The 16,122-nt window shown below is 37.2% G+C and overlaps 1 protein-coding gene across 11 annotated transcripts in view; it reads left to right on the top strand.

Annotated features, from left to right (window-relative positions):
• The window catches only part of R3HDM1 (R3H domain containing 1), a 190,024-nt gene that overhangs the window by 170,548 nt on the left and 3,354 nt on the right, over nt 1-16,122 (top strand). For all 11 annotated transcript variants that reach the window (XM_034654485.1, XM_034654477.1, XM_034654476.1 and 8 more), the window contains 3 exons: nt 2,138-2,241; nt 4,252-4,424; nt 11,951-12,095. In XM_034654485.1, the coding sequence (XP_034510376.1) occupies nt 2,138-2,241; nt 4,252-4,424; nt 11,951-12,095 (422 nt within the window). The remainder of the gene's footprint in view (nt 1-2,137; nt 2,242-4,251; nt 4,425-11,950; nt 12,096-16,122) is intronic.

Here is a 16,122-nt window from a genome sequence, read left to right on the forward strand (position 1 = left end):
TATCATTTCTTCCATCATGGCTTTGATTCCAAAATATACACTAAGAATGCAAAAACAAGTAACTAGAGGGAAGAGGAATTTTTACCTATGAATTATTGTAGAACACTGTAGGAATAAGATGAACATTACAGAAAACCCAGAAGAAGAAACCTTTGGATACTTACGTCATGTATCAATCTCTGCTGATCCTGTAGAGGCCGTTTTGCAGCAGTTTGACTTGGCTGTACCATAGAATGGGGAGGGACAGCTCCTAAAAAATGGAGCAAAACAATTGGTGTCAGCGGCAAGGCCGATTTTTGTTGCAATGTACTCTAATACCTTTGAAAGTTGATATTACTAGTTTTAATTTACATTCATGGTTTTCAGGAAGCTTGGGACCAAATGGATTCATGGGATTGATGTTTTATTTTCCTGTTCAGTGGTAGTATATGAACTTCTTCAAGAACTAGGCCTGGTGTTTTGCTTTTAAAAGTCCTCTTTCTGGGACGCCTGGGTGGCTCAGTCATTAAGCATCTACCTTTGGCTCAGGGCATGATCCCAGAGTCCTGGGATCGAGCCCCGCATTGGGCTCCATGCTCCGCTGGGAGCCTGCTTCTTCCTCTCCCACTCCCCCTGCTTGTGTTCCCTCTCTCACTGACTGCCTCTCTCTCTCTGTCAAATAAATAAATAAAATATTTTTTTTAAAAAAATACTCTTTCTGTTACTTGAGGGGCACCTGGCTGGCTCAGTCAGTGGAGCATGCAACTCTTAATATTGGAGTTGTGAGTTCAAGCCCCTTGTTTGGTATAGACATTACTTAAAAAAAAAAAAAAAAAAAGATTCTGATTACTTGAGAATTCTCAGAACTAATAGTATCACTCTCTTATTTGAAACTATTTTCCTCAAAGACTGGGCTAAACAGAAAAACTTTAAAGACATATTGTGGCCAATCCCATATTAGTTTGAGTCTCAAGGATTAACTTAAAAAATAAAAGAAAGGAGCGCCTGGATGGCTCAGTCTGTTAAGTATCTGCCTTCAGCTCAGGTCATGGTCCCAGGGTCCTGGGATCGAGGCCCATGTGGGGCTCCCTGCTGAGCAGGTAGTCTGTTTCTCCCTCTCCCTGTGCTCCTCCCCTCCGTTCCTTCTCACTCTCTGTCTCTCAAATAAATAAAATTTTAAAAATACAGGAAAAACTGAATAGTTTTATACTAACAGCCTATGATTTTGTCAATATTTAAGTTAGAATATGTCAGAATTATGTTTTACTATTTACTTTATTCTTAGTACATATTTTAAGCAATTTAAACAGTGGCGCCTGGATGGCTCATTTGGGTAAGGGTCTGCCTTTGGCTCAGGTCATGATCTCAGGGTCCTGGAACCAAACCCCAAGTCGGGCTCCTTGCTTAGTGGGAAGCCTGCTTCTCCCTCTCCGGCTCCTTCTGCTTGTGCACTCGCTTGCTCGCTCTCTGAGAAATAAATAAATAAAATCTTTTTTTTAAAAAGGCAATAAAACCTTTTTCTCTGAGTCTCATTGTTGTCAAACTGCATATTCTCTTTTCTAAAAAATATCTTAGTAAGATCCAAATAAATTACTTTTTCATTTTGTAAAGTTAGTTATTTTTCTTTTTAAAATAATTATTTTAGGGGCGCCTGGGTGGCACAGCGGTTAAGCGTCTGCCTTCGGCTCAGGGCGTGATCCCGGCGTTATGGGATCGAGCCCCACATCGGGCTCCTCCGCTATGAGCCTGCTTCTTCTTCTCCCACTCCCCCTGCTTGTGTTCCCTCTCTCGCTGGCTGTCTCTATCTCTGTCAAATAAATAAATAAAATCTTTAAAAAAAAAAATAATTATTATTATTTTAAATAATTAAAAAGTCATATTTAGAATAAGTTGTAAAGGAGTAAGAGCAATGAAATTAGGAGTGGTTTTTTCCTGGTTTTAAAAAATCAGTATTATTGTCATAAACATAAAGAGATTTTTATCCAAAAAGTAATTGTTTGTAACTCATAGCGAATAGAGGTAGATTTTATTTTTACTCCTAACCAATTTGAAAAATAATTTCATTTAAATAAATTTGTAGGATTGTTCAAAGAATCTTCACAGTCATCTCCATCTCACTATGCTGTGTTTTTATGATTGTCTGATTTTTCCCCCATAGCTCATCAGTAGGTTACTTGCCACATCCAGGATCAGAACAAGTACAGTTTCCTCGAACTACTTCACCATGCAATTCCCAGCAGCTTCAAAGCCACCAGTGTGCAGGTATGAATATAACTGGAAAAATAGGTAATGGTTTGTCCATTTGAGAAATTAAGTTCCTTAGGCATTTCTAGAACACGGTTTTTAACTTGTTATGTGCTGAGATATACCCAAGATATTTAGGGTGCCTTGCAAATTCAGAGCTAACCGTTCCCATCCGCTCCTTCCTTTTCTACTGTTACTACTCCCACACTGCTGTCCTGTTTCTCTTCCTCAGACTCTCCTTTCTTCCCCACCTCATAAACACTGATGTTTTCTGGGATCATCTCCTTACTCTTCATGCCCTTCCTAGGTGATGCATCCACCTCCTAGACTTCAATAACTGTTTTTTGCCAGTGCCTCTCAAATTTCCTTTTGGCTGAGAAGAAGCCAGATAGCCAGCTGCCTATTGGGCATCCCTACCGGTTGTGTCAGATGCACTTTAGATTTAATACTTCGTTCTCTTTCTGCATCACTCACCTCACCTTCTCTCTAGGGACCAAAAAGTTTTCAAAGTCGTAATCACCTCTTTTCTTCTCTCCTTTCACATTTGTGCCCCCACCATTCCCTCAAATCTCTTGCCTTCTTTCCTTTCCCCACTGCCGCCGTTCTTGGTCAGTCTTTTCACATCTTATTTGCGGCTATCTCCTGAGTATTTTGCTTATTTCATGTTTCCCCCACACCCAACTTTCCTCCTCCCCAACACAGGCACACGCGTGCGCGCACTCACACACACACACACACGCACACACACACACAGAGACACACACTGTTTAAGAAATACTTTCCTGAAACATAAGTCTCTTTATATCATTCCTCTGAATCAGGAATGTGCATGGATTCTCCATCTAAACTCCCTAACAAGTAAGCCTCCTATTTATAGTACCTGTTCAAGTCAAAGAGAACTGTGTTTTGAGAAAGTATCATGCTTTTTCATGCCAAAGACACTTTTGTACCTGTTCCTCCTTCTGCCAGGAATGCCCATCTACCATTATTTGCCAAAATGCTGCTTGTCCTTAAAGTTTGACTTAAAAATCACCTCTTGTGGAAAGACTTCCCAGTACTTAAAATAGAGTTTGTTGCTTCTTTTTTTGGCTTCCATAGTGTCTTAAACAATCCTTTATCATGATACCATATTTTATTATAATAATTTCTTAACATATGTAAATCTCTGAGAAAGAGAGAAACAGTAAATGTTTATCAAATAAATGACTAATAGCATGCATCCAGCATAGGCTGCTGTCAACGAGGAGAACTTTGAGGTGTCCCTAAGTGGTCAACCCTCTGTGGTTTGCCTAGCCAATCAGGCTGGCTCTATTTTTAGGGAACTGGAAACTACCATTTTGGTTACTGCAGTGCAAACTGTGGCCCTCGAGGTGTAAGAATCCTACCTTACCTTATGCTGAAGGGGTGGGCGGCAGGCAACATACATGCCTAATACTAGTAGTGCTGCAGACTAGTACACAAGAAAAATAAGTCAGATAAGGACACAGGTATAACAGTCCACTTATTTCTACTATACAGTTAACAAGTGTTTGTGCATGCATATGATCATTACAACTTTTTAAAGTTAGCCAAGGAGGTCTTTGCTGCCCTTTACAGATGAGAACATGTAATAAAAGAGGTTAAATTATTTTCCCAGAGTACTAAAATTGTGCTTTCTGATTCCCACATCCCAAACTTTTTCTTCTCTGTGTATTTAATGCCAACTTTAAAATTATTTTTTAAATTAATAACTTTTATAGATAATATCTCAATTATGCTACTCTCTACTTAGGTCCTGTAGTAGATAATTGGACTTTCCTGAGTAACTGTTATTTTTAGGGTAAGATGTTTAGGCCTATAGAGTTCCATCTTAATGCCTTTTTAAACATACAGTGCTTGTAGCATGAAGCTCTAGGGCTTAAATCTGGCTTGCGTATATGATAGTAAAGTTTTGTTCAGAGTGTAAAATTATTGGCATTTTCTTAGCATTTAAGGATACCAGCTAGTTGGTAAAGTGACTGATTGCAGTGTCCCAACTCTGATTTCCAGCTGTGCCACCTCCGCCCCCTGGTGGAGGAATGGTGATGATGCAGCTCAATGTACCAAACAATCCACAATCTCGCGCCCACTCACCCCCACAGTGGAAACAAAACAAATATTACTGTGATCACCAGAGAGGGCAGAAGTGTGTGGAATTTAGCAATGTAGACAATATTGTCCAGGTAAGATGCTTCTTTTGTTTATTATAATTTTAAAACTTTCTACATTTTAGTCACATATGATGGACCTTTTGAGGCTTGACTTTGAATTTGAAATCTTCTCATATTAATAAAGAAGTTTGAACTTCGTCTATATCCACACTATTTCTTTCAATGTGTAAATATTATTTTTCAACTTTTGCATATTCAAATATTTTAATTTAAAAAAAATCAGAAGATGTACTAGATCTAAAATTTGATTTAAAAAATTAAGTAGTTTTCCTACATTTTCCATATGAACTGTTAGGGCAACCAGAAGGTTGATGAGAGAACACGCCTTATTGTAGAAGAAATAGAGTTAATAAATATAAAAGCAATGGTGGAATTTAAAAATCACACTTTGGAATCTCACTACAATAATGGATCAAAGAAAATCACCAGCACATGTCCGGAACATTAGGAAAAGGTTTATGGGGGAATTTAAAATGGATAGATTAGGCAGACAACACTTGAAGCAACTGATCAATTATAAGATCACTAAAAGTGGGTCAACCAAATATTATTTGTCTCCTAATGTAGTGTAGACGAAAGTACACAGCATCACCTATAATGTACTCTTATCAGAAACACAGCCTGAATCTAACCAAGCCTCTAAATCTAGCTATTAATTTACAGAAAATACAGGAAGGGGAAAAAAAACAACTTATACCATGGACTATTTTACTGGACAAATTGGCCTCGTTTCTTTAAAAAAAAAAATAGCATTTTGAAATGAAGGCTGAGTCTTCCATAGATTAAAAGATATTCGGTTGTTATAATCAGATACAACATGCAGATCTTCCTTAGATATTGAACACTCAAAAGACATTCTTCAGCATAGAGAGGATATCTAAATACGTTAATTTTGTTAGTATAAGAATCATGATTTTTTTTTTAAAAATAGTTCCTGGGGTACCTGGATAACTCTGTCAGTCGGGTGTCTGACTTTTGATCTCAGGTCTTGTTCTCAGAGTCATGAGTTCAAGCCTCACACTGTGCTCCACAGTGGATGTGGAGCCTACTTTTAAAAAAATAATTATCTGTTAGATAAAAATATTTTTAAAATATTGATATATTAAAATATTTGCAAGTGAAATGCTGTGTTATCTGAGATTTGCTTAAAATTCTTTAGGGGGAACAAAGCAGGGTAAAACACAATCAAAGCTGGGTGTTGGGTCCATGGAAGTTCATTATGTCCATGTACATTGGGTATAGAGATTACTTAAAAAAACTAAAATAAAATCCTGAAAGAAAATATTAATGAATAAGTAAATATTTTTTAAAAAGGAACTGAATAAATATTTCAATGCACATGACAAAATATAGTAGAATAAAAAGGCCAAAGATCATTTATAGGCTAGCTCACAAACTAAATGGCCAATGACCATTAATCAGATGAAAATATAAAAGTATTTTTATTTTTATTGGGAAAATTTAGGAAGACTAAAATTTGCAGTGTTGGCAGAGATGTCCAGTTACAAACCCTCTTGTACATTCTTGATGGTACTACAGATTGGTGGAACTTTTCTTGGAGGCAGTTTAATGACATTTTTGAAAATGTAGAAGGCACATAGCAATTCAACACCAAAACCACAAACAATCCAAAAATATTGGGCAGAAGGCTTCCTGGCAGAAGATATTTTTCCAAAGAAGACATACAGATGGCAAACAGATACATGAAAAGATGTTCAGTATCACTCATCGGGGAAATGCAAATCAAAACCACAATGAGATATCACCTTACACCTGTCAGAATGGCTAAAATCAAAAAGACAAGAAATAGCAAGTGTTGGTGAGGATGTGGAGGAAAAGGAACCCTCATGCACTGTTGGTGGGAATGCAGACTGGTATAGCCACTATGGAAAACAGTATGGGCTTTCCTCAAAAAATTAAAAATAGAAATACCATGTGATTTAATAATTCTACTGGGTATTTATCCAAGGTAAATGGGAACACTAATTCAAAAAAATTTAAGCAGCCCTAAGTTTATTTTAGCATTGTTTACAATAGTCAAGAAACGGCCACAACCTAAGTGTACATTGATAGACAAATGGATAAGGAAGATGTGGTATATAATCTTTTTTTTTTTTTAAGATTTTATTTATTTATTTGACAGAGATAGAGACAGCCAGCAAGAGAGGGAACACAAGCAGGGGGGGTGGGAGAGGAAGAAGCAGGCTTATAGCAGAGGAGCCTGATGTGGGGCTCGATCCCAGACGCCGGGATCACACCCTGAGCCGAAGGCAGACGCTTAACCGCTGTGCCACCCAGGCGCCCCAGGAAGATGTGGTATATAAACAATGGAATATTACTCAGCCATAAAAAAAAGAACGAGATCTTGCCATTTGCAACAACATGGATGGACCTAGAGAGTATTATGCTAAGTGAAATAAGTCAGACTGAGAAAGACAAATACCATATGATTTCACTCATATGTGGAACCTAAAAAACAAATGAATAAACAAAAAGCAGAGTCAGGCCTATAAATACATAGAACAAACTGATGGTTGCCAGGGATGGGGGGATGAGGAGATAGAGATAATAGATGAAAGGGAGTGGGAGATACAGGCGATACATTCATATGGAATGCATAAGTCATGGAGATGAAACGTTCAGCATAAGGAATATAGTCAGTGATAATTGTAGTAGCATTATATGGTGACAGATGGTAGCTATACTTGTGGTGAGTATAGCATAATGTATAGAGAAGTTGAATCACTGTTTTGTACACCTGAAACTAATGTTGAACTGTCAACTGTACTCAATTTTTTTTTAATTTAACTTAGAAGTTACATAGCCTTTGATCCACAAATTTACTTCTAGAACTTTATCCAGTAAAAATTGTGGAACAAGAACACAAGAATATGTGTACACGGGTATTTCTTTCTTACCTGTTGTGACCTTGAAAAGCTAAAAATATCTTGATATTCAACAGTGGATAACTGATTAAATAAATTAGTGTACCATTTAGGAAAATATCTTAAGTGTATGTACTAAAAAGAATGGGCTACACCTATTACCCAAAGGTAATTTCTAAATACCATTCTCCACCAAAAGCAACCAGGGCTCCTTAGTGAAATGACTGTTGCCAGAGTTCATTCAGGGAAAAGTACAAGATTATTCTGGAACATGTTGCTGTGCCAGAAATTAATGAAGTACTTAAAGGATGATGGAGATGTGTCAATGGACACAGGGCCAGGCTTGAATACTTTGGAAATAAAATAAGAAATGAATGATCACCTATTAAATAAAATAGAATCCATGAGTCCGTACTGATATAAAGGAATGAATGGGGGAAAAGTAAATCTCTTGTTTAGAGTAAAATGTGAACTGTAAATAATAGAAATAATGATAGAATTAGAAAATCACCACCTGTAAACCACCAGGCAAGAATCATCTTTGGAGGAGAGAGGATTCTAGGAAAATGGCAGAGTAGAAGCATCAGGAGTCTATCTCTCCACCTGGAAATAATTGCACTGGCAGAATCTGTCTGATATTAACAGTTTTGGAGCTCTAGAATCTGTTGAAGGCTTGCAACTGCCAGAGAAAAGCTTGGGTGGTAAATTGCAATTGAATTCAGTCAAAGTGGGCTTTTAGCCCAGTAGCAGCTACCTATCCTTACTTCCACCCCCTGACAGGCAGCTCTGCATGTTGTTACTAGAGCAGCTTACAGGAGCCAGGGTGGCCAAAAAGGACCCTGTCCTCCAAATACAAAGGATTTGTGTTCTCATAATGGGTCTCTGCTTCTGATTACAGAGGTGTAGACAAAAGGGCAGTAACCATTGTTGTTGCACCTGCCCACATTGTTGCAAATCTCTTCCCCCTGACACTTCTAGGGGACTTAAAGGGCCAGAACCCTGTATTTCCTCCCTTCATTGTTCTCTTTGAGTCCGTTTTGGGAGCCACACAGTAAGGGCTAGGACATTCAAAAGCACCTGAATATACAGGGCATATGCCCAGGAAAAGGCACGGGCCAAACTCTGAGAAGACCTCAAGGTTATACCTCAGGCCAATCTTTGGCACAGAGACAGCTGGCAAAAGTCCAACAAAAACCATAGCAATAGTAACAAAACACAACAAACCCTGGGAAGGACAGGGGAGAAACTGATTTCCAGTTACCATATTGTTAGATCCAAATGTCCAGTTCTCAACAAAGAGTTACAAGACATGCAAAGAAACAGGGCAGTATGGCCCATTCAAGGAAAGAAAAAATAAGTCAACATAAAATTGTCCCTGAAAAAGACCTGATGACAGATCTCCTAGACAAAGACCTTAAAATAGCTGTCTTCGTGTAGCTCAAAGAACTATAGGAAGATATGGAGAAAGACGAGAAAACAATGTATGAACAAAATATCAGTAAAGAGACAGAAAACCTAAAAAGAAGCCAAAAAGAAATTCTGGAGCTGAAAATATAACAACTGAAATGAAAAGTTCACTGGAAGAATTCAGTGGTAGATGCAAGCAGGCTGAAGAGAGAATCAGAGAACTTGAAGACAGGTTAGTGGAAATGATCAAGTCTGAGGAACAGACAGAAAAAAGAATTAATGAAAGTGAACAGAGCCTAAGGGACTTGTGGGACACCATGAGGTTGACCAACATACACATTGCGGTTGTCCCAAAAGGAGAAGAGAAAATATTTGCAGAAATAATGGTTGAAAACTTACCAAATTTGGTAAAAGACATGAATATAAACATCAAGCGGCAGGTAAGAACTCCCAAAATACTCACACTGAAACATAATCAGTCTCAAAAAATAAAGACAGAATATTAAAAGCAGCGGGAAAAGAAACAACTTGACACATATAAAAGATCCTCAAAAAGATTATCAGCAGATTTCTCCAGCAACTGGAGGCCAGAGGCAGCAGGCCAGTATATTCAAAGTGTTAAAAGAAAAAAAAAAAAAATGTTAACCAAGAATCCTGTATCTGGCAAAACTGCCCTTCAAAGTGAGGTAGAAATTAAAATCCCCGGATAAACAAAAGCTGAGACCTATCCTGCAAGTAATTCTCAAAGGGGTCCTGCAGAGTGAAATAGAACAGTAGACAGTAAGACAAAGCTATATCTAGAAATAAAGTTCTCAAGTTAAACACGTGAGCAATTATAAAAACTAGTCGTATTGTACCAATGGTCCATAACTCTACTTTTTGCTTTCTACATAATTTAAGAGACTAATGCACTTTGGGGCACACAATGTATAAAGATGTAATTTTATGACATCAGCAACCAAAAGAGGTAGGGACAGACCCGTAAAGGAGCAGAGTTTTTGTAGAGTATTGAAGTTAGACTGGTATAAATTCAAATTAGTGTTATAACTTTAGGATGTTAGGTGTAATACCCAAGGTAAACCACCCCCCCCAAAAAAAAACATGGAAATATATACAAAAGGAAATGAGAAAGGAATTTAAACATTTTACTACAAAAAATGGAGTAAACACAAAAGAAGACAGTAATGCAGGAAACGAAGGGTGGTAAGGAAGCTGAAAGGCATATAGAAAACAGCAAAATGACAAAAATAAGTCCCTCTTTATCAGTAGTTATTTTAACTGTAAAGACAGAGATTGGCAGAATGGATAAAAACACCTGATCTAACTGTATGCTGTCTACAAGATTCACTTTAGGTCCAAAGTCACAAATGAATTGAAAATGAAAGGATGCAAAAAGATATTTCATGAAAATAGTAACCAAAAGAGAATAGGGGTTGTTATTGCTGATATTAAAGTAAGACTAGATAAAAGAAATTTTCACGATACAAAAGTTCAATACAGCAAGAAGATATAATAAACCTGATTATATGAACCTAATAATTACTTACCTGATAACAGACCATCACATAATAGTTGGCAACTCTAATACTCTCAATAAGGGATACAACAACCAGGCAAGTGTTAAGTAAGGAAATGGAGAGCTCAAACACAACAAACCAACTAGATCCAGCAGAGGTATAGAGAACACTTTCCCTGACAACAGCAGCATACACATTCTTCCTGTGTTACATAGGACATATTCTTGGATAGACCATCTATATGTTAGGCAACAAGTTAAATCTCAGTAGATTTTTAAAAGGTACATATCAGCCAACATTGTATTTGCAGTCCTGCCTAGAGCAGTTAGACGAAAAAAAGAAATAAAAGGCATCCAAACTGGAAAGAAAAAAGTAAAAGTCTCCCTTTACAGATAATATGATCTCCCCCTAAGACACTTACAATGAGAAAAGAAAAAATAGTAACTTCACAACAAAGAAACCTGGTAGACACCACCTTAACCAAGTGATGTTAACACATGGACCTCAGGTTCTTTCTCATGATGCATTGAGATGGACACAATATCCCTTCTCTAGTAGTCCTTACCCAAATGTACATTGTGAATTTGGGCATGAGGAAGCAGCAGGCAAACCCAAATTGAGGGACATTCTGCACAATAACTGATCTTCAAAATGACTTTCAAAAACTGATCAAAAATATCAAAGTCATGAGAGAGAAAAAAGAGTAAGGCTCTGTTCCCAGTTTAAAAGAAAAAGGAGGATCTGGGTGTCTCAGTCGGCTAAGCATCCAACTCTTGATTTCAGCTCGGGTCTTGATCTCAGGGTTGTGAGTTCAAGCCCCATGCTACTTTAAAAAAAAAAAAAGATGAAAGACATGTGACAACTAAATGCACCTTTTGATTCTGGATTAGAAGGGGAGATTTTTTTTCTTTCTTTTTTTTGTTATAAAGTATGTTAATGGGACAATTGGTGAAATTTGAATAAACTCTATAGATTACATAATATTGTTATATTGTTAATTGCCTTATTTTGATAATTCTTTTTTTTAAGGACTTTTCTTAGAAACATCTTTATTTCAAGTGTTCCTAAACATATAGAGTAGAATCACTTTATATAGATTTTGATGACCTTACTCTGGTTAATTATATAAGAAAATACCCTTGTGTTTAGGAAAAAGGCACTAAGTTATTTTGGGATGGGGGTATTGTAAGCAATTCATTCCAAATCATTTGAAAAAAAAATAACAGTATATACAGAGAGAGATATACAAAGATTTAAAAATATGCAGAGAGATATTTATATAAAAATATAAGAAAATAACATTTGGGAAATCTGAGAATTCTTTGTACTATTTTTGGTAATTGTTCTTTAGGGATGAATTGTTTAGAAATTGTTTTAAAATCTTTAGGGATGAAATTTTAAATAAACAGTTAACATGACAAAAAGAATGAGACAAACGTTTATTTTTTTGTCATGGAAAAGTATCTATAATATTACTGTCCAGGTATAAAAGCAAGATTCAAAAATAGGATGTATAGTCTACTTCCGTTTTTGTAAAATATAGACGTATGCATGCATATGAAACAGTCTGTTCCAGTGTTTATCTTTGGTGGTTTAAATTATAAATTCCTATGTTTTAATTTTTTAATAACAAATATGTATTTGTAATCAGAAAAAAATAATTTGTCCAAAAGTTAATTTGTAAAGAGTGTGACTAAAATGCTAACCTATTTTTTTGATGTGATTACAGCACAGCCCTCAACTCAGTAGTCCCATTATTTCACCAGCTCAGTCTCCAGCACCAGCTCAGCTGACCACCCTGAAAACTGTCCGTCCCTCTGGACCACCCCTTTCCATCATACCTCAGTTTTCTAGACCTTTCGTTCCAGGACAAGGTAAGTGCACAAAACTAGTCACAGCCTCGGAGGATTGTAGGGCATCCCCTCCCCTAGGTGTTGAGTGGAACTGTTTAATCACTTTATTGTACACCTGAAACTCTTAAAACACTGTCTGTTACCTACACTGAAATTAATTTTTTTTTTAATTAAAGATAAAAGACATCCCTTCCCAATAACTTTGTGATTTCCCTTGGTACTGCTTTCAGTTCACTACAGGACTGCAGTTTCTCCTCCACCCAGACATATGTGTTTATTACCATATACTCACCTAATCTCAATGTTTCATCACTAGTTAATAATTACTATCTTAGTAACTACTTCCATTCAATAATTGCTTATGTGATAGAGTTAAAAATGACCATAACTTACTATCCTTAGACTCCATTTCTTTATAGTAGTAATATCCAATGCTATAAACTTGTTTTTTATTTCTAGTTTTTATATTATAGTATATTCAAGAGGTTTTTCAAAAGTGTATTCAACAATTATCGAGTTCTCATTGTGCCCCTAACATACAAAAATCAATAAGGTGAAGTCCTCACCTTCACTGACCCTCAGTCTAGTTAGAGGAACAACAAATGGATGATTATAAAATAATATGGAAAACATTAATTTTATTTTCTGGAATTTATCCAAAGGATAATGCACACAGTGATTTATCCACAGAAGAGTTTGGCCTATAGCAGAAAAATGCAAAACAACCTAATGTCCATCAGTAAGGATTAGATTAAGTATATCTATATGAGGAATACTGTGTAGTTATCCACAAATCATGTTTTAAAGAATCGTTAGAAGAGATATTCACAGTACAGTGATTTTTTAAAAAAACAGGTTACATAAAGAGGAGTGGGAGATACAAACTTCCAGTTATGGAATGAGTAAGTCACAGGGATGGGGAGTACAGCATAGGGGAGTATACTCAGTTGTATTATAATGGCATTGTATGGTGCCAGATGGTAGCTGCACTTGTGGTGAGCATAGCATGACATATAAGTTGTGGGGTCACTGTGTTGTACACCTGAAACTAATGTAACATTGTGTGTCAACTCTACTTCGATTTAAGATTTAAAAAGGCAGCACTTGGCTGGCTCAGTCTGTAGAGCATGCGACTCTTAATCTTGGGGTCGTGAGTTTGAGCCCCATTTCGGGCATAGAGATTACTTAATTTAAAAAAATTATTTTAATTAAAAATAAAAGTTACGCAGGCATTTCAAAACAGAAGATATACAAATGTCCAGCAAGCCTTTGAACAGGTGCTCAACATCATTCATTATTCATTAGGGAAAGGAATATTAAAATCTGAATGAAATATCACTTCGCCCCCCGCCCCCCCAGAATGGGTATAATCAAAAAGATTAGCACCAGTGAATGTAGGTAAAGTTACAGAGCAACTAAAATTCCACTCCTGGGTATTTACCCGAGAAAGATGAAAACATATCTATGCAGACTTGTACAACAACGTATATAACAACCTTATTTTAATTGCCCAAACTGGACATGACCCAGTGTCCACTAACCGAAGACTATTAGATAAACAAGTTGTAATGGATCCTTAAAATGGAATACTACTCAACAATTTGAATGAACAAAGCAAACTGACCTGCAACAACATCGATGAATTTCAGAGTCACGTTAAGCAAAAAAACAAGTCAGACAAAAAGACCTATTATATGATTCTAATTAAATAAAATCCAGTTATAGCCAAACTAAGCTATGATGTTAGAAATCAGGTAGTGATGTGGATGGGATATGGAATTGACTGTTAAGGAGCTTGAGGGAACTTTTCAGGGGATGGAAACGTTCATTGTCTTTTCTTGCGTTGTGATTACATGGACTTTTACAATTGTTAGAATTCATCAAATCCAACACTAAAGATAGGAGTTTTATTTCACGTAAATTATATCTCAATTTTTTAAAGACTTATGGGGCACCTGGGTGCCTCAGTCGGTTAAGCATCTGCCTTCAGCTCAGGTCGTGATCTCAGGGAGATCCCTACTCAACGGAGAGCGTGCTTCTCCCTCTCCCTCTGTCCCTCCCCCCACCCCCGCCCACTCAAGCTCTCTCTCTCAAATAAATAAATAAATCTTAAAAAAAAGGAAAGACTTATAAAATACACATATGTAGGGGCACCTGGGTGGCTCAGTCAGTTAAGCATCTGCCTTTGGCTCAAGTCATGATCCCAGGGTCCTGGGATTGAGCCCCACATCAGGCTCCCTGCTCAGTGGGGAGCCTGCTTGTCCCTCTTCCTCTGCCTGCCCCTCCTCGTGCTTGTGTGCTCTTGCTCTCTTTCTCTCTTCTCTCTCTCAAATAAAATCTTTTTTAAAAAATACACATATGTACACATGTGTGAGCACATATAGGTAGAACAAAGACTGAAAAATGCATACCAAAATGTTAGAAGTGATGGAATTACCAGAGAGGTTTTAATTTTCTCCTTTGTAATTCTGTTTCGAAATTTTCTACAAAGCCACATACCTTAATAATCTAGAGAAATAAAACATGTTATAAATAATAAATGTAAATGGTATATGGCAATATAGTAATATTGGGATGCATGGTCTAGTATGAATGCCCCAAGAGGAGCACACACCATGGCCTATAAGGAGGGGACTTTGATTCCTGTTATCTACAGCTCATCTCCATATTTCAAAAGAATACTGCTCCCTAGGTCTAAACTTAACTCTGACTTTCTTTCAACTGTTTTTTATGCATCTTCATGCTTCTCTGGTATCAGTGTTAAGCCACCATAGTGGCCCCTCACATAGTGCTTGGAGAGGAGCAAGTGTGCCATGGGCTTGTCCTGCCAGAGAGCTGCCCTAGCACCTTCACACTGTTCATCTGAAAAGAGCTCCGTGGAGTAGAGAGAAGTCTACACCTTGCTTTTCTCTGTTAGGAAGCTTTCAGGAGAAGGGATATGATTCTTTGAAGTGCGTTTCTAGCACCTATGCATAATCCCCCTTCAAATACAGAATATACTGAATTGGGGAACTTATGGTTAAAATAAAATGAGACATTTTTTTTGAGATTTATTTATTTTAGAGGGGGAGTGCATGTGTGTGAACCGGGGGTGGGGGAGCGCAGAGGGAGAGAGAATCCTCAAGCAAACTCCCTGCTAAGTGTGGAGCTCGATGTAGGGCTTGATCCCAGGACCCTGAAATCATGACCTGAGCCCAAATCAAGAGTCAGACACTTAACCAACTGAGCCTCCCAGGCACCCCTAAAATGAGAATGTTAATAAATAAAAATATTATTCTCCAAGACAAGGTTTTTGCAATCAGCATTTATTAATCCCTTTAAAAGAATGTTTAAGAGCAGACCCAACCTAAAGTCTAAACATACCCATTCGTTAAGACTATAAAAATCTTTGTAACAGGAACCTGGCTGGCTCAGTTGAAAGAACGTACAATTCTTGATCTCAGGGTCATGAGTTCAAGCCCCATAGTGGGTGTAGAGATTATTAAAAAAAATAATAAATGAACTTTTTTTCTTTTTTCCTTTTTTTTTTTTTTGAGAGGGAGACAGAGGTGGTGGGAAGGGGCAGAGAGAGGGGGAAAGAGAATTTTTTTTTTCTCCCCAGTGGCATTATCTTTATTTTTTTTAACTTTTTAAATTTAAATTCAGTTAATTAACATATATTATTTGTTTCAGAGATACAGGCCTGTAATTCATCAGTCTTATATAATACCCAATGCTTATTAAAACACATGTCCTCCTTAATGTCCATCACCCAGTTACCCCATCCCCTTTACCCCTCCCCTCCAGCAACCCTCAGTTTGTTTCCTATGATTAAGAGTCTCTTATGGTTAGTCTCCCTCTCTGGTTTCATCTTGTTTTATTTTTTCCTCTCTTGAGGGAGAGAGAATCTTAAGCAGGCTCAACACACAGTATGGAGCCCCACGTGGGGCTTGATCTCACAACCCTGAGATCATGACCTGAGCTGAAATCAAGGGTCAGATGTTTAACCATCTGAGCCACCCAGGTGCTCCAAAATAAATGAACTTAAAAAAAAAAAGTTTGTAATGAA

This window comes from Ailuropoda melanoleuca, chromosome 2, assembly GCF_002007445.2.
Source record: "Ailuropoda melanoleuca isolate Jingjing chromosome 2, ASM200744v2, whole genome shotgun sequence".
NCBI lineage: Eukaryota > Metazoa > Chordata > Mammalia > Carnivora > Ursidae > Ailuropoda > Ailuropoda melanoleuca.